A 22330-nucleotide genomic window follows, 5' to 3' on the forward strand; every position below is an offset into this window, starting at 1 on the left:
CCCCAGCAGGGCTGCTGCAAAGGAGAGCCCCAGTGAGTGGGGTGAGCCGAGAGGCCGGGGCAGATCAGATTGCTGGCTACCATGACCAGAGCCTGTCTCCTCACAGATAGCCTGGCCTGGGGTGGAATTACAGGGCCTTGGGTGGGGCTGGCCCTGCAGGCCCTGGCCACTCCCACCCTGAGTCCCATCTCCAGCATTCTCTGACCCTCTTTCCTCTTTGTCTCCCGGTTGTGTGTATCTGCCACCTGACAGACTGGCCGCAGTGTCACACTAACTCGGCTAAGAGCTCAAGAGTCCCAGCCCCAAGTGTCCCATCCTGTGGGACACCCTCCCCAATGGGTCCAGCCCAGGCTGGTCTGGCTGCCCTCCTCATGGAGGCTCCCAGTGACACTCCGAGCCTTCCACGGTGACAGTGTCATTCACTGGGCAGTCAGTCCCTGCACAGAAATTGCTCCCACCTCATCTGTGACGAAACCACAGCTCTAAGAGATGGCAGAGGTGACGGACACAGTGGTGAAAGGCAGAATGAAGGCTCACACCTGTTCTTCCTTGCTCCACAGTCCATAGACCCCGTTTGTGCGTGTGTGTGTGTGCGTGCACGTGTCCCCACCCCTGCCTTGGATGCTGGAAGTTTTGCAACCCTTAGCTCTGCCCCACCCCTCCCCTGTGCCCCCACCATCTGAGCTCCTGCCCTTTGGGCCCAAGACCAAGAAGTCCACGAGGAATAAAAGGGACTTGAAATCCTGGAACCCAACGTGGATTCCATCCCCAGACACCTGAAACCTAGGTGGCCCCATGGGGTGACGGCAGCTCAAGGTGCGTGGACAAGGCACTGGGCTGGCAGCCTGGCAGGGTTGGGGGCTCCTGTGTACGAGTGGGCCTGCTGAGAATCTCCAGGAGGGGAGCCCTCATCCTAGGTGAGTGGCAGGGAAAGAGAGAGCTGTGGCAGAAGGGCCTGGTGTCTGCCCGAAGCCCAGGATGGCCTCACCTTCAGCAACTGAATTGAAGAGTTGCTTAGGCAGCTGTGCCTAGACCAGGCTGGGCTCCTGGCTCTTCCCACGGGTCTGTTGCCAAGCCCTAGACAAGCCCTCTCACCCCTCTTCCAAGGTGAGGTGGCAGGGGACCCTTGTGTGTGTAGGTGGAGCTGGGGCGCTTGGGTCCCAGGAGGGGTGAGGCAGTGTGTAAACCCTGGGGCCTCACCCCACTCACCCTGGGGTCTGGTGCCTTCCTCCCACTAACTCTGGATCATATGTAAACATGGCTGCATGGAAACGTGGCCCTTCCCCAGCTTCCTGTCTCTCCAGGGCTCAAGGGTGTGGCCCCAGAGAGTGACGGGGGCATGGCAGAGGAAGCCAAGGCCTGCCTTGGCCGCGTGGGGCTGGCTGGGCAGAAGAGGGCTGCCTCAGCCTTGGGACTGCTAGCAGGAGGAAGGCAGAGCGCCGGCCCTCCCAGGATGCACTTCTTCCCTTTGCTCTTCATCTTGCCCGACAGCCTTGCTGCACAGATGGGACCAAGGGAGGACAACTTTGGGGAGTGAGGGTAAGTCTGTTCTTCTCCCACCTTTGCTAACCTTGCTAAATGCACCCTGGTTTCCACAAGAGTCAGGTCAGCCCAGGAGGTGCAGTGCCACCATGACTGTCCTTGGGGGGAAGAGCTACAACAGCCACACAAGGAGGTGCCAGGTGCCTGCCTCACCCCTTTCCCAGCCTCCCCTCCGAGGCAAAGCTTCAGGGAGCTGGCCAGATGCCGTCCAAGACCTGCTTGGGAACCCCCTGGCCCTGCTGCTGGCCACTCATGGTGCCAGGGCTACTCACTGCCCACCTGCAGCCTGGCTCGGTTCCTTCCGAGCGGCCTTGGCTATCCCAGCATCCTCTCTGGGACAGCCGGGCTCACCCCAGCACTGGCCCCTCGGCCTCCGTGTTGCTCTGCTGCTGACGCCGCCAGGAACACGTGGAGCATTTTCTCCCTGAGAGACCTTCAGGTATTTGGAGCAGCGACCCAGTCCCTGGGGGGAGTGCTGGGCTGAGGCAGGCATTCCAGGGCCCAAGAGAGTGAGTGTGGAGCCAGCGCTGAATGAGGCCTAGTTTCGTCTTCCTCTTGCCTTCCTGGGCAAGCTCCCTCAACTAGGGATGCACCTGGCACGGGCAGTCAGTTGGGGGTGGGGAGGGCTCCATGTGTCCCTCCAGGTGGGGAGCCAGGCCTTGGGCAGTAGCCCTGGTTCCTGCCTGGGGGCCTCAGCTAGCTCCCCCACTCCTGGGTGATATCTGTGGAGATAGGTCCCCCCTCCAGCCGTGCACTGGCAGGTCGAGGTGCCAGGCTCATGAGAATGCCTGTGCTAATTTTAGTCAGAACCGGCTACCACAGGCGGCTGCCTGGCTTTGCAGATCGCTTCGCTTTCCTCAGGGAAGCCCAGGGCCTTCTGCCTCAGGCCTGGATGCCTACCTGCTCCCAGATGAGCCCTCTCTGCCCTGTCCAGCCAAGCTCCAGGGCCAACTGGGATGCACTTGAAGGAGGGGGTGCCCTGGCTTGGACCATGCGGGTGCAGGGCCAGCCTCCGGGTGGCTTTGGGTCTCTATCCTGACTTGAGGGATGGCACAGACCCAGCCGAGAGGGAAACTGACCCAGGGCACTGGAGGGGAGGGGCCAAGGGTTGAGGGCACTGCCAGTTAGTGGGCTAGAAGATCAAAGAGCTCCCCACCCCCAGGTCCCCCAGCCTTCTCTCTCTCAGCCACCCCCATAGCTTCTTCCCTCCAGACCCCCTTTATTCTGTTCTCTCCATCAATGCCCACTCCCACCCCATCCCCCTTCCCTTGGTTGCATCCTAGCCTCCCCAGGGATAGGCCAGACTTGTCTCCCCCCAACCTGATCCTCCCTGCAACCCCCTCCAAGGAGGAGAGCGTCCCTCCACATGGCTCTCCCGCCTTCCTCACGTCCCCCACCCCTGGCCAGTCAGTCTCCAGCCCTGGCCCGCCACTGCAGTACTCACGCCGCGCGCGCTTCGGCGGGGCTCTGCCTGTGACTCGCGTCCCGAGTGGTCGCCCCTGCTTTTTGCCTCTGGTCCGGGAAACCCGCACGGGGTCCGAGGGCGCCCTGGCCCTGCACGCCGAGCGCGGGTCGCTCGCCTCACCGCGCCAGCATGGGATCAGGTGGCGGCGTCTGCTCGGCTCCGCTCCTCTCGGCTCTGCCCGCCCCCCGCCCCCCATCGCACACCGGAGGCGGGGCGGGGGCCGGGCCGCGCAGGAGTTGGGGGAAGGGGATAGGGATCTGGAAGGGGAGGGGGTACCCATCTGCTGGCGGCTGCCAGCGAGCTCTCTGCGGGTGGCATCTTGGCAAGCAGGCGCCTTTCTGGGGCAGCGCTGGATAGGCGGACACCCATGTGGACAGCTCCATTCACTCCCTCAGCAAAAAGGAAACTGAGGCTGCAGGGGCGCCCTCCTGGGCCCCACAGGTCCTGCTGGAGCCAGGATGAGGTGGAGCAGCAGCAGATGCACTTACAGGCAGGCACAGGCTCTCTTAGCCCAGTGTCTGTCCCGGGACGGTGCGCCTGAGGCAGATCCCTGCAGCTCGCCCACACCAGCTCCCGGCAGTGGGGGCAAGCTGGCGGAGTGGAGGAACACTCCAGACCGGAAAGCAGTGGGAGACCGGCACCAGGAGCCCGCTGCTTCCTGGGGTTGAGGGCCACTTCTGTGGCTTCACGCTGTAAACTGGGGCACCCAGAGCCCTCAAGGTGAGGGCAGTGGCTGGCCGTGGTGGGTGAGGGGGGAACCTTCTTTCTGCTTTGCTCTGAACTTGGGAAGGCAAAGATGCTGGAGCTGGGCACTGTCACCCAAAGCTGGGACCCGAATGGGCAGGGGCAGGTGCCCCCTCTCCCACCCAGAGGCCACAGGTGTGACAGTTCTTGTTGAGGAGGATGGCAGGGTTAGTCTGGCCACTTGGGTCCATCAACTCCTGTCACCCTTCTTGTGTGTGTGTGTGCACGCGCAGCGTGCACATGTGTGTGGAGGGGGTCCCTCCTGCTGGTGCGATCCAATGAAGCCAACTGTGTGTCCTGCGGTGTGTCCTGCTCTGGCCCCACTCTGTTACTCTGTTTCTGCCAGTTTACCCTCCTCCCCAGGTGTGCATACGCCTCGGTGCCCGCAGCCTCAGACGACCTGCCCTGGGTGGGCTCTCAGGTTGCAGGGAGCAGAAAGGGCCTTCCTCTAGAAGGTTCCGCCTGCCTGGGCTGATGTTCCCAAGGGAGAGGCACCACTATTTTTTTTTTCTGTCCTATTATGTTTTTGGCTTCTCTTCTGGGAGCAGGTACCAGGGGTGGGGATGGGTCTGGGCTTGGGGGAGAGTCAGGAGAACTTCCCAGCTAAGGTGGTGAGCCCAGCTTTCCCAGCCCAGGCCTTCTCTGTTCTCTCTCCCGAACCCCACTTTTGTGTTATTTCCCCTACTCTCAGCTGTTTCTCCTTTGGGGGCAGTTATTGAAATGGAGCTTGCCAGAGAAAAGACCTGAAGTGTGTGTGAGAGAAACTGTGAAATGAGGCCATTTCCGTCCTCCAGAGCCAGCGGCAGAGGTGGAAAGGGAGATAGAGCGGACGGGCAGGCCAGGCCGGCATACGTCCATCACCTGTGGCACAGGGAGTGTGGGACCAGGGAAGAAGACTGGGGCGGGGGGAGGGGAGATACAAATGTCCAGGAAGGCTTTTTCAGGTCTTTATCACCTCTTGATCGCCAGCTGCTGCCAGACAGGAAAAGAGGAAGCCCCCTGCTCGCATTGTTAGGTGGTTGGAAGGGAGAGCGGCCTGGACTGGGCCTCGAAGGTGTCACAAGGGGCTTCAGTATTGTCCTCCAGCTGGAGCGCCTCTCTCTCGGGCTCCGATCCCCTTTCAGCCCATTCTTCCGCGCCAGGGCCGAGGGTTGGCCGGAGACAATCAGACTCTCTGTCCGCCACCGGCTTCGGCACCCAAAGGTGCGCGCCACAGCGGGGAAGCGGCCTCCCGGGACTCCCCAGGAACGGAGACATTCAGGCCTCTCATGCTGAGGCTGAGAGCAGGCTCCCGGGGAGGAGAGACACAGGAAAACAAAACAAAACAAAAAGCAGAAACAGTCTCTCGCCAGCAGCCTTCTCTCTCCCCGCGGCTCCGCCCACGGCCTCCGCGGGCTCTCCAAGGGCCGTCGCCTGGCTCCGTCCTCCACGGGCCAGAAAAAACTACGACTCCCAGAAGGCTTCGCGCCTGGCCACCTGACGACGCCGTCACTAGCCAATCGCGCCTTCTGACGAAGCCTGCCTTCGGCCCGCCCCGAGAGGACGTGGCGTGCGTCGTCGCCGGAAGTTCCGGGAAGTAAGGGTCCCGGAGGGTGGCCGGAGCTTCCGGGTGGGTCGCGCGCCTTCCCGTGGCCAAGATGGCGACCGAGCATCCCGAGGCGCCCAAGGGGGAATTGCAGCTACCGCCGCCTCCACCTCCAGGGCACTACGGCGCCTGGGCGGCCCAGGAGCTGCAGGCCAAGCTGGCAGAGATAGGAGCTCCGATCCAGGGTGAGGGGATCGGAGGGGCCTGTGCAGAAGCGGGGTCCGGTGACCCGGGAGACTCGGGCTGGGGGAGGTCCCTGCTCGGCGTTGGGGTTGGCGTGGCTCGCACTGACCCCGAGCTTGGTCCCGCAGGGAGTCGCGAGGAGCTGGTGGAGCGGCTGCAGACCTATACCCGCCAGGTACGTGATGGCAGCGGGGCGCCCCCGACGGCCCGTTCTGTGTGGTGAATGCATCGTGTCAGGGCAAACGCGGGCTTTTTCTTTTCTCTTTTTTTTTTCATTCTTGCTCCTGCTTGTCAGTTCTGCTGCCATCGCGCCTGAGATGGTTGGTTCTGTTCTGTGCCAGCCTGCGCCCTGGCACACGGCCCAGGGCACACTGCGCTGAATGAATGGGAGAGTTTTGTGGGGGCGGGATGGCGTCCGTGTACACCAGCCTGAAGCCTTCCATTTTACTTTTGCAGACTGGCATTGTGCTGAATCGGCCGGTGTTGAGAGGCGAAGATGGGGACAAGGCTGCGCCCCCGCCCATGTCAGCACAGGTAAGAGTGGGGGTTACTCTGCCTGCGAGTGCCGTTGTGGGTTTGGGCAGGGAGCTACCGAGAGGGCACTAATGGGCATGGACTTGAAGAGGTGGAAGCTTGGCTTGCCCACCCGTGCCGACCGGGGACCAGCCACTTGGCTCATCCTGGCCTGGTCACCGTGTTACTCAGTGAGACGTTTAAGGACCAGCTGCCCAGTTTGGTCTCCTACTTCTGTTGCACGTACTGGGTCATGATTTCTGTTCATGGAAGTCGTCTTGGCATCCACTCACTTCCTTGCTAGGATGTGACTGCTTTTCTGCAAAACCCCATCCCTCTGACCCTGCGTGTGACTTGTGCCCCGCGCCCCAGGCGTCTTTGGAAGTGCCTTTTACAGGTGTCCTGGGGTTGCATGTGAAAGCTGCATCTGTGAGCTATTCCCATGGACACAGCCGAAGGCTTTCTCTGCTTGGCATTCCAGAGAACAGCTCGCTTCTCTTCCTGCCATTCTGAGGCGATCCCTCTTACAGAGCAACAGTCAGTCCCCTTGGGCTTTGGGTTCTAACCCCTGGTTCAGAGTAGAGCCCTCAGCAGTGTTTGCAGACTGAGTGGATTCGAAGTCGCCTGGGTCACCATCTTGTTCTCTCTGCAGCTCTCCGGGATTCCCATGCCGCCCCCACCCATGGGGCTCCCTCCTCTGCAGCCCCCTCCGCCACCCCCGCCTCCTCCACCGGGCCTCGGCCTTGGCTTTCCTATGGCCCACCCAGCCAGTCTGGGGCCCCCGCCCCCTCTCCGCGTGGGTGAGCCGGTGGCCCTGTCAGAAGAGGAGCGGCTCAAGTTGGCACAGCAGCAGGCCGCGTTGCTGATGCAGCAAGAGGAGCGCGCCAAGCAGGTAGGGCAGACAGCGATGTCCCAGAATCAGGGCTTCTGGGAAGGTTTGGACCAGAGAGAGTAGAGTGTAGGCCCAAGGCTGGAAGAGAGGCCCAGGCAGCAGGCGTTGTGGCAGCCGACCTGCGGGGAGCCAGCGCTGGTGTGAGCTTGTTTTCTTTTTTAAGCAGGGAGATCATTCACTGAAGGAGCATGAGCTCTTGGAACAGCAGAAGCGGGTCATACCCCTCCTGCTCTCCTCCTGGTCCAGCCCGCTGGCTGTCCCTGGCAGCGCCCAGCGTGCAAAACGAGAGGCGCCATCCCCAACCAAATCCCAGAGTATCTCAGGAAGAATTCAGATTCTTTTTTTTCTTAGCCTGCAAGTTGGTAAACCACAACCTGTGGCCTATCTCTGTATGCGCTATAAACTAAAGGTGGTTTTTGTATTTTTAAAAGATTGTTGTAAGCAAAACCCTAATCAAGACTATGTGACAGAGTCTACACAAATAGCCTGTATTTCCTGAAACAATCACCATCTTGGCCCTTCCGAGATTGCCGACCGCTACAGGTCTCAGCGCATCACCTGAGGCGCCCGGGAAGGGTATTTGGGGTGTGGGAATGATGTCAGAGAATCTTAGGCCCCAAAGGTAGACCCTGTCAAGTGTTATCCAGCGGTTACTCAGGACTATTAAAGCCTTGAGAGCAAAATAGGGAAGAACGGGTGAAATCATCTTCACCCAGAGCGTGTGGCTCTGAAAGGGTAGAATTTAGGGTTCCTTCCAAATAACTTAAGTTTTTTGGAGCGGAAAACTCATTGAGAAAACAGAAGGCATTGTTTAACTAAGTGGTACATTTTTTTTCATTTGTTTTTTCCTGCTAGGATTCAGGAGTTTCCTGGGGTTTTCCTTAGTGTTATTTTCAGGGGTTTCCCATTGCTGGTGAGAGGGCTCCCCTGTTTGAATCAGCGAAATGGGTGAGGCAGAGAGGCTGGCAGACCCCAACTGCCTGATTATTTTGCTCGGGCTTGTGACCCGGCCGACCTAATGCATTCTCCAGGGGCTGCCTGCCAAGCGCACAGCTCAGCAGTGTCTCTGCTTGCACGTCCCTCCTACAGGCAGCCGTGTTACTGGAGCAAGAACGGCAGCAGGAAATTGCCAAGATGGGTACCCCAGTCCCTCGGCCCCCGCAAGACATGGCCCAGATGGCTGTCCGCTCCCCTCTGGGTCCTCGAGGTAAGAACCAGGAAGGAAGGAAAGGCTAAGGAAAGTGTTGTTGTTTTGTTTCTGCTTTTGAAAGATTTATTTGTTTACTTGAGAGATCTCGCCCATCTGCAGGTTCCCTCCCTAGACAGCTGCAAGGGCCAAGCCTGGGCCATCCAGGAACCAGGAGTGTCATCCACATCTCCCACATGGGGGCACAGGCCATTTTCCTGCTAGTTTTCCCAGGCACATTAGCAGGGAGCTGGATCAGAAGTGGAGCTGTGCCCTGCACAGTAGCCTAACAGCTCAAGTCCTCACCTTGCATGTGCTGGGGTCCCATATGGTGCCGGTTTGTGTCCCAGAGGCCCCGCTTCCCATCCAGCTCCCCGCTGTGGCCTGGGAAAGCAGTGGAGGACGGCCCAAAGCTTTGGGACCCTGTACCCATATGATATACTGAGAAGAAGCTCCTGGCTTCGGATCAGTGCAGCTCCAGCTGTTGCGGTCACTTTGGGAGTGAATAAACGGATGGAATATCCTGTTCTCTGTCCTCCTCTCTGTGTATCTGACTTTCCAGTAAAAATAAATAAAGTCTTAAAAAGTGGAGCTGCCGAGACTTGAACCCAAAGCCCATGTGGGATGCAGGTGGAAGCTTTATGCTTTAAACCATGGCACCTGCTCAAGAGTGTTTGCAGTGGTTTATAAGGCCAGTACTCACTCCGTGAACACATTCAGCTCTTTATGTTTGCTGGGTCCTTGGCCCCGTATGTAACTGCAGGTGGAAGATAATCAGGAAAAGTTTTTGTTTGCTGCTGTACAACTTTGCTAAACAAAACAACAAAACAAAGCATTTACATTTTGTTAAATACTGTCATCCATCTAGGGATAACTTGATGTATACCAGAGGGTAGGCATAGGTTATATGCAAATATGACCCCACCATCTGTAAGGACCTTAAGCATCTGTAGTGTGGGTGTCTGGAACAGCTGGATCTGTGACATAAAGGTGCAGCTCAAGGCAGATTCACCAATAGTGTGTACTCAGTCAGGACCCAGACCTTCTGGGTCTGAACTCTCAGCTCGTGAGACACCCCAGGCGCCCTTCTGGTTTCCTGTGCCCTGAGGGATACCCATCACCCTGACTTCTAGGGAGGGAGGTAATTTTTTAAAAGACTGTTTTGTTTCTTCTGTTGAACTGCTTATTTGCTTCCCTAGTTGCGGCCCCAGTGGGCACAGTGGGTCCCACTCCCACTGTGTTGCCCATGGGGGCCCCTGTTCCTCGGCCTCGGGGCCCCCCGCCACCGCCTGGAGACGAGAACCGAGAGGTGAGACGGAGGCGCTCTGGACAGGAGAGTGGTGGCGTGGCAGGGGCTGTTTCTGTGCGGGGCTCCCTGTTGCGGGTTAGGACTGCTAAGGCAGCTGTCGGGGGCAGCTGGCGATGTGCTGCCTGCTGCTCGTTCTCTCCTGGATTGCGGCTTGTGCTTCAGGAGGAAGGGGCTGCTGGGATGCAGCCCCTCTGACTAGGCTGTTTTGGGCAGATGGATGACCCCTCTGTGGGTCCCAAGATTCCCCAGGCGTTGGAGAAGATCCTGCAGCTGAAGGAGAGCCGTCAGGAGGAGATGAACGCCCAGCAGGGTGAGCGGGGGCGGCCCGAGGTCAAGGACGGCTGGGTCCAGGGGGGGTTGGAGCACTGATGGCCGCCTTCCTCCCTCACAGAGGAAGAGGAGATGGAGACAGACACCCGCTCATCCCTGGGCCAGTCAGCCTCCGAGACTGAGGAGGACACGGTGTCCGTGTCCAAGAAGGAGGTACCAGGCGGTGGGCGCGAGCTGGGGGAATATGGGGAGACAGGGTGTGGGTGCCAAAGTGGCCCCTGGGGTAAGCGTTGAGGAAAGAGGAGCTGGGTTCTTTCAGAGAGGTCCAGGAGCTCAGCCAGTCACACAGAGCCTGACGGGGCAGGGCTGGCCTGTGGTTGGCTCTGCAGGGAGAAGCGGGGTGAGGGGTTAGGGGGCAGGTATGATGCTTGGGTTTTTGGACCTAGTGAGTTTTTCTTGTATGGACAGAAAAACCGGAAGCGCCGGAACCGAAAGAAGAAGAAAAAGCCGCAGCGAGTGCGGGCAGCGCCCTCGGAGAGCTCCGGGGACCGGGAGAAGGACTCCAAGGACTCCAAGGATGGGAAGGACGCCAAGGACTCGGGCCGGGCCCGTGGCTCCGACTCGCCGGCCGCCGACGTGGAGATCGAGTACGTGACGGAGGAACCTGAGATTTATGAGCCAAACTTCATTTTCTTCAAGAGGATCTTCGAGGCTTTCAAGGTACAGGGAGCGGTGGTGCTCGGTGGCGGGCCGGGGCGGCCGGGGCGGCCGGGGCGCAGGCTCAGCACCTGCCTGTCCCCCGTCCGCCCTCTCAGCTGACTGACGATGTCAAGAAGGAGAAGGAGAAGGAGCCTGAGAAGCAGGACAAGCTGGAGAACTCGGCTGCCCCGAAGAAGAAGGGCTTCGAGGAGGAGCACAAGGACAGCGACGATGACAGCAGCGATGACGAGCAGGTGGGGCACGTCCCCTCCTGGCCCCGGGCACCTGCAGCCCGGCACCCTGCTGCCCGGGGCAGTGGGGGACTCTGGGAGGGAGCGTCTGTGTCTTCTGTTCTGGGGAGGGCTGGGCACCATGATTCCCTGCCGAGAATCCAGCCCAAGAGGGACTATTGCTTTGTGCCAGGAGAAGAAGCCGGAAGCCCCCAAGCTCTCCAAGAAAAAGCTGCGGCGGATGAATCGCTTCACTGTGGCTGAACTCAAACAGGTGAGGTCCCAGCCTCCGCTCTCCAGGAGCCTGGCTGCTGAGGAGGGCTTTGAAGGGGGCTCGGGCATTTGGGAATGGGTACTTCCAAGAAGAGGAAGGTGAGAGTCCGACCCGCGAGCCGGGGGTGCACGTGAGGAAGGCGGGAGTCCGACCCGCTAGCCGGGGGTGCGTGTGTGGGGTGTGGGAGTCCGACCCGCGAGCTGGGTGCACGTGAGGAAGGTGCCCTGTGCTTTCCAGCTGGTGGCTCGGCCTGATGTCGTGGAGATGCATGATGTGACGGCACAGGACCCCAAGCTCTTGGTTCACCTGAAGGCCACACGGAACTCTGTGCCCGTGCCGCGGCACTGGTGTTTCAAGCGCAAGTACCTGCAAGGCAAGCGGGGCATCGAGAAGCCCCCCTTTGAGCTTCCAGACTTCATCAAGCGCACAGGCATCCAGGAGATGCGGGAGGCCCTCCAGGAGAAGGTGGGGACCTTCTCGGGGCCTGCGTGGTGCTCGGCTGAGGACTCCGGCTCCGGCTTGGAGGGAGGGCTGGGAGGCTGCGGGCAGGGTGGGCTCCGGGCCGTTCTCTCCCAGTGCCTGCTTAGGACCCTGGCTCCGAGTGGCACTTTCCTTCTCCCTTCCTCTGCTTTCTCACTTGGCCAGCTTACCTGACGCCTCCTTGCACTTTGTGGTTGGGCAGTCCTAGCAGCAGGGTCACGGAGAGTTGGGTCCCCGGTGACCCAACGTGACACACAGGGACCCCGGTGTGACCCCGGTGACACACGCCTGCAGCAGGTACCCAGAAAAGCACTCCCAAGAAGGCTGCCTTCCCGAGAGCTCTGGTGCCTTTGTTCCCTCCAGGGACGAGCGAGAAGCCTGGGTGCTTGATTAAGGAGTTTGAAAATGGCTGTTGACCTACTGAGCTGAGCTAATGTCATCCATCTGGCTTATAGATGATGTGATGTGGAGGGCTTAGTGCAGGAGGGGTTCGTGGTTTTCTCAGTGAGATGTGCTTCCCTTGCTGTGTTTTGGGGTCCTGTGCTAAGGGTTGAGCCTGGGGGAGCCTGCTAAGGTGTCCTTGGCCCTCTCCTGCAGGAAGAGCAGAAGACCATGAAGTCAAAAATGCGGGAGAAGGTTCGGCCCAAGATGGGCAAGATTGACATCGACTACCAGAAGCTGCACGATGCCTTCTTCAAGTGGCAGACCAAGCCGAAACTGACCATCCACGGGGACCTGTACTACGAGGTTCGGGGCCTGGGTGGCAGGGCTGGGCCGGGGGTCGTGACTGGAACCCTCGTCAGAAGGGTGTGAGCAGCGGGTGAGCACCACAGCCTTAGAATTGCCCGTTAACTGCTGTTGGATGAGATGGAATTTAGAGTTTTTTTTTTTTTTAAATTGTTACTTATTTGAAAGAATTACAGAATTGGGGAAAAAACTGAGACAGAAATAGAGAGGTCTTCCATTTACTGGTTCACTCTCCAAAAAGCCAAAGCCAGGAGCTCCATCCATTTCTCCTCCATGAGTGGCAGGGCCCAGGTACCTGGGCCATCCTCCACTGCTCTCCCAGGTGCAGAGGTGGGAATCTGGATTGAAAGTAGAGCAGTCAGAACTTGAAGTAGGATTCTTACAGGATGCTGGCTGGCAACATGGGCAGCAGCTTAACCCACTGCGCCACAGTGCTGGCCCTGGAGTTTGAAGTTTACACTGAGGTTCCTCTTTGGTGTCCAAGTGCAGACCATGTCTGAAAGCAGTGATAGTTTGTGGTAAGTTGCGTAGGGATAGAGGCTAATGGCAAATGATCCTCAGGATACTTAGTATTGGAGATGCAAAAAAAGTTTCCTTGATTTCTGACCTTGAACTAGTAATGCATACCAGGGACGTTTTGAAGGGCTCACGGTGGGTCGGGGGCGGCCCTGGGCACCCAGGTCCGCTCGCTTGTTCCTTCTGCTTGTGCTGCGCAGAGCCCTGGTGAGGCAGTGGGCAGCAGGCAGTGGTCTGGTTCTCATGTCTTGCCCCGGAGCTCGCGGGGTGTGTGGTGTCCCCGCTGAGCAGCCTGTGCTTCCTCCTCAGGGGAAGGAGTTTGAGACCCGACTCAAGGAGAAGAAGCCTGGAGACCTGTCTGATGAGCTCAGGATCTCCCTGGGCATGCCGGTCGGCCCGGTGAGTGCCAGGCCGCTGGGTGGTTGGCTGCTGGCCGGGGAGCAGGCCGGTGGGGCCCGGGCTAGATGCAGTCTTTCTGTCCCACAGAATGCCCACAAGGTCCCGCCCCCATGGCTGATTGCCATGCAGAGATATGGACCACCCCCGTCGTACCCCAACCTGAAAATCCCCGGTCTGAACTCGCCCATCCCTGAGGTGAGTGATGGGTGGTCCCGGCCACCTCTGCTAATGAACGGAAGGTGAGTGTGTGTTTTCCATCTGAGCTCCATTGCGTATGTAGAGAGAAACTGGATCTGCTTTATAAAATATGCTGGGTTAAGAATTACACCGATGAGCAAGCCTGCAGATTCGTGATTCAGGAATGGCCAGTGTTGTTTCCATGTGGACACTTGGTGAATTCCCATGTCACCCTTGGCAGGGGCCGTGCCCTCCGCTGTGCTCCAGTTCTGCTTCATGTGTCGCTGTAGCAAGCACAGAAATCACGAACGCTTGGGCTGTTGCCATTTCCAGACACCTTACTGGGCCGCACATTGAGGCACGAGTGAAAATGGTTTTGTCTCTTGAAGGGTGCAAAACTTAATTTTTTTTTTAAGATTATACAGTTTTTTAAAAAGTGATTTATTGAAGGGCAGAACTATGGGGAGGGGAACACAGAAGGCAGTTTTTCATTTGCTGGCTTATTCTCTAAATGGCTGTAACAGCCAGGCCCAAGCCAGTAGCCTGGCGCTTCCTCTGGGACTCCCACGAGGGTGCCAGGGCCCAAGCAGTTGGGCCATCTTTCATTGCTTTCTCAGGTGCGTTAGCAGGGAGCTGGATCAGGAATGGAGCAGCTGGGACTCATTGGGATGCTGGTGTTGCAGATAGTGGCTTAAAGAACTACACCACAACCTTGACTCTGTAAAACTTATTTTTAAAACAGCATTGTTAAAAACAAAACAAAACAACAAACTAACATTGTGAAGCCCTAAGTTTAAAAGTGGTATTTTTGAACTTCAGATAAAATTTCAAGTTTCACCTTCAGACGTAGACCCTGCCGTGAAGGGTGAGGTTGCCCGCTTGCTCTGTCTCCTGTGTCTCACTTGGCATATCTCGGGGTGTTGCTTGCTCACATGGGATTATGTTCTGCACTCATTCTCTGCTGTGGGCCTAGGTGCAGGCTCAGCAGTCTGAGGAATAACTTCTCTCGCGGGCCCTGGGGTTGTCAGGGGGTGGCTCAGTGGCAGAGCTGACGGTACCCCTCCCCTGTTTGCAGAGCTGCTCCTTTGGGTACCACGCCGGTGGCTGGGGCAAGCCCCCCGTGGACGAGACCGGGAAGCCACTCTATGGAGACGTGTTCGGAACCAACGCTGCTGAGTTTCAGGTGCGGGCGGGGTGGCGGCAGGCCTGGCTTTACTCTGTGTGGTGAGGGACCCGAGTGGAGTGGTCGGGCTCTGGTTGCCTTATGGGGGCCAGGAGCTCCTCAGAGACTGATAAGGGCAATGTGTTCCAGCGGGGTGGGGGTGTCCCATTTCCTTGTGTCTCCCTTCAGTTCACAGGCTTGGCACCTGCTGGATACTTAGTAAACAGTTACTGAGTTACTGTTTACTAAAGTGACTGCTCTCTTTCAGACCAAAACTGAGGAAGAAGAAATTGACCGGACCCCTTGGGGGGAACTGGAGCCATCTGATGAAGAGTCCTCAGAGGAAGAGGAAGAGGAGGAAAGTGATGAAGACAAACCTGACGAGACTGGCTTCATTACCCCTGCGGACAGGTGCGGGGCAGAGCTGGCCTGCTGAGGTGTTGGTGTCTGGGGGCTTCCTCCTGAGCTGGAGCTTGTCATCCCTTTGCAGTGGCCTCATCACCCCTGGAGGGTTCTCCTCCGTGCCTGCTGGAATGGAGACCCCAGAACTCATTGAACTGAGAAAGAAGAAAATCGAGGAGGCGATGGATGGGTGAGTGCACTGGGTCGGCTGGACGAGGGCAGGGCTTTGCCGACTTTTTGCTGCCAGGCTAGTGGCTGCCCTGGCTACCCTCCCTGTCCCAGCACCTTCAGTTAGAACCAGTTCTGTGCCAGGCCCTCCTGTAGGCAGTGGGGAGTCAGTGTGAAAAAAATGGGCAACGTCCCTAGGCACAGGGGAGTGAGATCATTTCCTGTGTCGGTGAGGGTGGAGAGGTAGAGACGTCATGGGGGCTGCTGGGGCAGCGGAGCCCTGAGTGGCTGGTGAGCCAGTGCCATGACACGGTGGGGCCAGCGGAGCCCTGAGTGGCTGGTGAGCCAGTGCCATGACACGGTGGGGCCAGCGGAGCCCTGAGTGCTGGGGGAGAGCTAGCCCCACGATGCTGCCAGGCCAGCGGAGCCCTGAGTGGCTGGTGAGCCAGTGCCATGACACGGTGGGGCCAGCGGAGCCCTGAGTGCTGGGGGAGAGCTAGCCCCACGATGCTGCCAGGCCAGCGGAGCCCTGAGTGGCTGGGGGAGAGCTAGCCCCACGATGCTGCCAGGCCAGCGGAGCCCTGAGTGGCTGGTGAGCCAGTCCCGTGACGCTGCAGTGCCAAAGACACCTGCAAGGCCCTGAGATGGGCATGCTGTGCATGGCCCTGTGAGTTTCTTTCTTTCTTTTTTTTAAGATTTGTTTATTTTTATTGGAAAGTCAGATATACAGAGAAAAGGAGAGACAGAAAGATCCTCCAACCGATGATTCACTCCCCAAGTGACCACAACAGCCGGTGCTATGCTGATCTGAAGCCAGGAGCCAGGAACTTCTTCCAGGTCTCTCACACTGGTGTTGAGTCCCAAGACTTTGGGCCGTCCTTGACTGCTTTCCCAGGTCACAAGCAGGGAGCTGGATGGGAAGTGGAGCTGCCGGGATTAGAACCAGTGCCATATATGGGATCCCAGTGCGTTCAAGGCGAGGACTTTAGCCACTAGGCCACGCCGCCAGGCCTGAGTTTATTTCTTAATTTTAATTTTTAATTAGTTTTAACAGATGCTCAATGTGATTTGTAAGATGTTCCCTCACTCCTACACTCCTTCCTTCTCCCTTTTTTAGTTTTTGAGATAACACTTTAAATTTACATTACAATAAAAAGGCCTAATGCTTCACCAAATAAGTTATTAACAAGTAAAAAGTAAAAGACCTTACTTTAGTGGGAATACAGCAGCTATAAGCACTAATTACAAAGAAAGTTGACTAAATTGACTAAGTAAATTTTAAAGTAATCACAGAGCGTTAAAACTATAGTAGCATAACATTCGTAACCATTGGCCTGACAAGTACAAAACAAAGTTTTACAAAATGTATATTTTATAATATGAAATAGTACAGACAGACTATATCATATATATTCATCTATTTTTCTCTTTAAATTTTAGCTCCCACATGAGGGAGCACGCGGTGTTTGTCTTTACGGGTACAGCTTATCTCAGCTTGAAGTGCTCCAGTGAGGCATTTTGCTGCACATAGTAGAATGTCATTTTTTTCTTTTCTGTTTTTAAATATATAGCTGAATAACATTCCAGTATCTACACATTTTGGTTATCTGGTCCTCAGATGCTGGCCCTCCAGTGCTGGTTGTAGGTTTCTAGGTGGAATCTGCTCTGTGTCCTGATTAGACCCTGAGCTGACTCTTTGACATTGTCTTCTTGCTCTCTCTTTCTCTCTTTTTTTTTAAAGATCTCTGTGATTTAAATTATTGTCAAATAGTCCCTGGTCCCTGCCATTTTTTTTTTAAGTTATTTTTATTGGCAAGTCAGATTTACAGAGAGAAAGATCTTCCACCTGCTGGTTTATCCATAACCAAGTGGCCACAATGGCCGGAGATGAGCTGGTCCAAAGCCAGGAACCAGGATCTTCTTCCGGGTCTCCCATGTGGGTGCAGGGGCTAGAAAACTTGAGCCATTCGTGGCTGCTTTCCCAGGCTGTGAGCAGGGATCTGGATGGGAGGTGGAGCAGCTGGGATACAAACCAGCATCCTCTGTGGTGCTGGAGCCACAATGTGGAGGATTAGTGTATTGAGCCTTGGCTCTGGCCTCTTTTTAAAAATTGTAGCTTTTGGCTTAATGAACCATTGGATTCCAGTGCACCTCCTCTGCTGGCGTATGGTCTTTGCTCTAGGGTCCGTCTCTGTCCCTGTCATGACCTGCTCTGATGAGCTAACTCTTGTACAGCTTGGGAGGGCTCCCCAGCCAGTAGGCAGCTGGCTTCTCTCCTGGCCCTTCCTGCTGCCCTGGTAAACCCCGTCGGCTACATAGTTGTTATTGCTGTTTCTTCGGCCGTTATCTGTTAGGCTTAAGTAGCAGCAGGTGGCTGGTTACATTTTCATTGTCCTTTCCCTGCTTTGTATGTGTCTGCATTATGCTTTATGTTTGAAGGGCGTCCTTTAATGTATTTTTTGTGTGTGGATCTGCTGGTCACAAAATCTTCCAGCTTTAAAGAAATATAAAAAAGCTAGGGGAGAAGTGGAGGGGCGGTGGAGGGAGCCCTAGTTTGGTAGCCTAGATGCTGAAGTTCTCACCTTGCATGAGCCAGGATCCCATATGGGTGCCGATTTGTATGCCGGCTGCTCCACTTCCCATCCATCTCCCTGGTTGTGGCCTGGGAAAGCAGTCGAGGACGGCCCAAAACCCTGGATCCTGCACCCACATGGGAGATCCAGGCTCCTGGCTTCAGATTGGTTCCGCTCCAGCCATTGTGGCCACTTAGGGAATGAAACAGCAGATGGAGGATCTTTGTGAATCTGACTTTTTAATAAAAAAAAAAATCTTAAAAATTTTATTTCCTTGAAAGGCAGTGTGAAAGAAAGAAAGATAAGGAGACACAGAGAGCTCTTCTTTGTGCTGGTTCTCCCTCCAAGGGCTGGGCTAGGCTGAGGCCAGGGGCCTGGGACTGTCTGGGTCTCCCACATGGGTGCCAACGGCCCAAGGACTTGGGCTATCTTCCGTCGCCTTGTCAGGTGTCTCAGCAAGGAGCTCGTGAGGAAGTGGATTAGCTAGGTTATGAACTGGTACACATATGGCTGCGTCATAGGCAGTGGGTGAACTTGCTATGCCACAGAGCTGGCCCTGAAAAGTTTTTTTTTTCTTATTTGAGACACAGAAATTCCTTATTTGTCATCCCCCTTGCCCTGCCATACTTCCAATGGCTAAGGTTGGACTAGGCTGAAGCTGGGAGCTGGGGATCCAGTCCAGCCCCTGCTCCATGGGTGTCAGGAAGCTAATGACTTGAATTGTCTCCGCAGCCTCCTGGGTATGTATCAGCAGGAAGCTGCGGTCAGTAGCCAGAGCCCGAGCTGGGTTATCAACCCAGGCACTTCAGTATGTGATGAAAGCATGTTAGCTCCTGGCCAGATGGTCGCCCCTCAGTTTCTGTAGTTTTAAAAAGTTCTTGACTTGACCTATCTTTTTATTATTATTATTATTATACTTATTTGAAAGGCAGAATGATACGAATCAAAGACCTTGCATTGGGCTGAACCAGAATGACCTCAAGAGCCAGGAGCTTCTTCTGCGTCTCCCATGTGGGTGCAGGATCCCAAGCACTTGGGCCGTCCTCTATGGCTTTCCCAGATTAGCAGATGGCTGGATCAGAAGTGGAATAGTTGGGGACTAGAACTGATTCTCATATGAGATATCTGGACTGCAGGCAGCAGATGAACTTGTTAAACCACAGTGCCAGGACCCGTTTCTATTGTGACAATCTATTGAATGTAGCTTTTCTTTCTTGATGTTTTAACTTAAAATTTTTATTATTTGAGAAGCACAGAGAGAAGCACAGACAGATAGGGAGTGGGGTGAGTATGAGAGAGTGGTCTCATGTTCGCTGCCTTCCCAAATGCTGGGCCAGGCCTGTGCTAGGGTCCAGGAACCCAATCCAGGACTCCCACTTTGGTTGATGGTTCCCAAACTCCTTGGTCCACCCCTTCCTGCCTCCAAGGGTGTATATCAGCAGGAAGCTAGCATGCAGAGTGGAGCAGGACCCCGGGTGTCTGACCTGGCGTCTTAGCCGCTAGACTCCCAGCCCCCAATGTAGTTCTCATCTCTCAAACTTTGATTTGGATCTTCTTGTTATGATCTCATTCTCCACTTTTGGAGCACGTGGAAAGCAGTTGTAGTATTTTAATGTATTTGCCCGATTCTTTAGCAAAGCAGATTTATAGGGAAGAGGACAGGAAGATCTTCCATCCACTGGCTCACTCCCCAAGTGTGGCCAGAGCTGACTTGATCTGAAGCCAGGAGCCAGGAGCTTTCTCTGGGTCTCCCAAGGACTTGGGCCATCCTCTGCTGTGTTCCCAGTCTACAAGCAGGCTGCTGGATGGGAAGTGGAGCAGCTGGGACCCCTGGGATCCTGGCCCCCGCAGGTGGTAGTTTAGCAAGTTGAGCCATTGTGCTGGCTCATCGTCTGCTAGTTTTAATGTTCCAGTATTCTGGGTTGATTTCAGTTGAGGATTCTCTTCTTTATAGGTTCTGTTTTCTTGCTGTTTTGCATGTTTGATAAGTTTTGATTGGCTGCCAGGCTTTGTGAAGTTGACCTAGAGTGTGTATTTCGTGGTGTGCTCACATGACGTCTTCAGGGTGTCCAGGGCCACAGTGAGGGGGAGCCAGTTTCTCTCAGGTCTTACCTCGTCTCCTGTCTCTGCCTCACACCCTAACTGTGAGTGCAGCTTTTCTGGCCAGTGGCGTCAGCACTCAGCCTGTCATGAGCAGGTGGCAGGCTGCATTCCCATGAGCCCTTTCGGGCAGTTCTTTCCCAGGCCTGGTCATCTCCTTTCACACGTGCTCCGGGTCCCCTACGGCCTTCCAAGGGTTGAGTTCCTTCCCAGTTCTCAGGCTCAGGACCTCTGGTTGTGGTGGGCTCCCTGGACTTGGGGCTTCATCCCCTCAGCCCAGGGTATCACACCCTGCCTGGTGTCCTGGTTCTGTGGCTGGAAACTCAGTGCAGAGTGGTGGGCCATGGGCGGGTTCACCTTGCTGCTTCCTGTCTCAGGCGATCATTAGCTTTTGTTGTCCCACGTTGCCTGTCTTGAAAGCCACTTGACTAACTTATCCAGGGTAGGTTGCTGAATTAGTTTATGAAGCTCACAGTTTGGGAGGTTAAAAGCCGAAGAGCCAGCAGTGTCATGGCAGGGCTGAGGGTAGGCACACAGATTACACTGCAAGATGGAGCCAGGGGCAGGCGCTGTGGCCTAGCTAGTAAAGCTTCCCATGTGGGTAGCATTTCGAGTCCTGGCTGATCCACATCTGATCCAGGTAGGTCCCTGTTAATGTGCCAGGAAAAGCAGTGGAGGATGGCTGTTGCAGCCATCTGAGAATGAACCAGCAGGTGAAAGATCTGTTTCTCTCTCTGTAGCTTTGCCTTTTTAATAAATAAATAAAATCTTAACAAACCAACCAACCAACCAACCAGGATGCCAGCGAGAGGCGTTCAGAGGTCAGTCTCCAGTCTTTAACACCCGACTCCTGCCAGAACTGAGAGGTACAGAGAACTGTCTGTGGAGCCGGCACTGTCTGCCCCCTCGCACAAGGCTCTGCCATGTCTGTGCTGCCGAGCCTGGGCCAAGCCGCCCACACATGATTGCGTGGGGAAGCAATGCCTCTGTTCAGATTTTGGACCCTTTCAGCAGCAGCTTTAGGATGTTCAGGAGAACCGGAAGGGCGCTGTGGACAGCACAGCGAGGCTGGAGCTGGGAGGGCCACAGGGTGGGCCCTTCAGTCGCTCCTCGGAGTCCACACAGGATCTGGCGCGAGAGTGAGCTCTGCTTTACGGAGGCTGTTCTGGCTGCTGTCTGCAGAAGGAACAGTCACCCTTCTAGTTGTGCGTCAGGTGGAGGCAACGCTGTGCCCTGGGGTAACAGTGGCAGGTCTGCTCAGTCTTCTGAGCCACAGGCAGAAACGGGCAGGGCGTCTGGCTGGGTCTGAGCCGTGGGCGCCCCGAGGGCCGGAGCCCGGTACATAGCACTCACAGCCTCCTCTCCTCCAGCGGTGACTCTGGACCAGAGTTCTCGCCGATGCTTTCAGCCACTCTGACCTTTAGCGGCTCGCTGGCCCGTGAGAGTTCAGGGGGCCTCCTGGCTCAGTCTCCAGCTGGTCCAGGCTCTGCCCTGGCAGCAGCACTGCACCCCCGCTCCCCCAGCTGCCCACCCAGCACAGACTCCAGGTGCCACTGGGTCTTGACTGCACTGTCCTCTGCAGGAGTGAAACCCCTCAGCTGTTCACCGTATTGCCGGAGAAGAGGACAGCCAGTGTTGGCGGGGCCATGATGGGGTCCACCCACATTTACGACATGTCCACGGTGAGCCCTTGGAGGATGCTGCTTTGGGGGCCTGGGAGGGGGCCACCCAAGGCTGTCCGGAGGTAACAAGGCCTGGATGTGTTGTAGGTGATGAGCCGGAAGGGCCCGGCCCCGGAGCTGCAGGGTGTGGAGGTGGCCCTGGCGCCCGAGGAGCTGGAGTTGGACCCCATGGCCATGACACAGAAGTATGAGGAGCACGTGCGGGAGCAGCAGGCCCAAGTGGAGAAGGAGGACTTCAGCGACATGGTGGCCGAGCATGCTGCGAAGCAGAAGGTGGGAAGCTTGGCTCTGCCCAGCCATGTGCCCTCTGGTGGTGAGGCTGCAAACCTTAGAAACCCTACAGCCGGCAGCCCTCTGAGAGCCTTGGAGCTGAGGCTGGGAGGGAGGCGGGCGCCAGCTCCAGGCTCAGGCTCTGTATCCTGCTGCCTGCCCCTGGTTCTGGCCTGTGCATGAAGCGGCTGCTGTAACCTCTTCTTTCTCTCCTCTAGCAAAAGAAGCGGAAAGCTCAGCCCCAGGACAGCCGCGGGGGCAGCAAGAAATACAAGGAGTTCAAGTTCTAGGCACCCCTCCACACTCAGCCCATCCCGGGTCCACACTCAGCGCGTCCTGGATACCCGGGCTGTCCACGCGGGTCCCCGAGAGCCAGTTCTCCTGCAGTCCCCAAGGGTTTATCACTTCATGTTCCTATTTTAGACCTGTTTTGTAAATAAAGCTGTTTCCCAAGGAAAGAAATGAGAATGTAACACTCCTGATCCTCCCTGTCTGCTTTTAGCTCCTTCTCCAAAGGGACCTGAATAGCGGCCGCCTCTCACTGCTGGGCCGCCCGTGACGGGTGCTGCAGGTGCGGCCGGGGGTGCAGTCCTGTTTCTCCCCGCACCTCCCAGCTGTGGGAAGGCTCTGGGCAGGTCCCTCTAGGTCTGGGCTGACCTTACAGCTTTGTCCTTGGGGTGTAAAAATAGGCGGCTTAGTGCCCTGGCCAGACTGGGGGCATGACAAGTGGGCTTGGGGAGAGGCGGGGTCAGGGCCCAACAC

At 56.6% G+C, this 22330-nt stretch overlaps 1 protein-coding gene across 3 annotated transcripts; it reads left to right on the forward strand.

The window, feature by feature from the left end:
• The first annotated feature begins 5354 nt into the window (after positions 1–5354).
• On the forward strand, positions 5355–22026 carry SF3B2 (splicing factor 3b subunit 2). 3 transcript variants are annotated; one of them, XM_040970848.1, is made up of 22 exons: positions 5355–5521; positions 5648–5694; positions 5976–6053; positions 6685–6924; positions 7088–7138; positions 8014–8131; positions 9310–9419; positions 9633–9729; positions 9811–9902; positions 10158–10409; positions 10505–10642; positions 10812–10892; positions 11130–11357; positions 11970–12119; positions 12945–13034; positions 13122–13229; positions 14287–14394; positions 14642–14784; positions 14864–14965; positions 21199–21298; positions 21386–21571; positions 21787–22026. In XM_040970848.1, the coding sequence occupies exons 1-22, from the start codon at positions 5389–5391 to the stop codon at positions 21856–21858; spliced, it is 2724 nt and encodes a 907-aa protein (XP_040826782.1). In that variant the 5' UTR covers positions 5355–5388; the 3' UTR covers positions 21859–22026. The 3 variants fall into 3 exon arrangements, with proteins under 3 accessions (XP_040826782.1, XP_040826783.1, XP_040826784.1); XM_040970849.1 differs by lacking the exon at positions 7088–7138; XM_040970850.1 differs by lacking the exon at positions 7088–7138 and having other exon boundaries at positions 10815–10892.
• The last annotated feature ends 304 nt before the right edge of the window (positions 22027–22330 follow it).

This window comes from Ochotona curzoniae, unplaced genomic scaffold (genome assembly GCF_017591425.1).
Source record: "Ochotona curzoniae isolate NIBS_2020 unplaced genomic scaffold, NIBS_Ocur_1.0 scaffold_4937, whole genome shotgun sequence".
NCBI lineage: Eukaryota > Metazoa > Chordata > Mammalia > Lagomorpha > Ochotonidae > Ochotona > Ochotona curzoniae.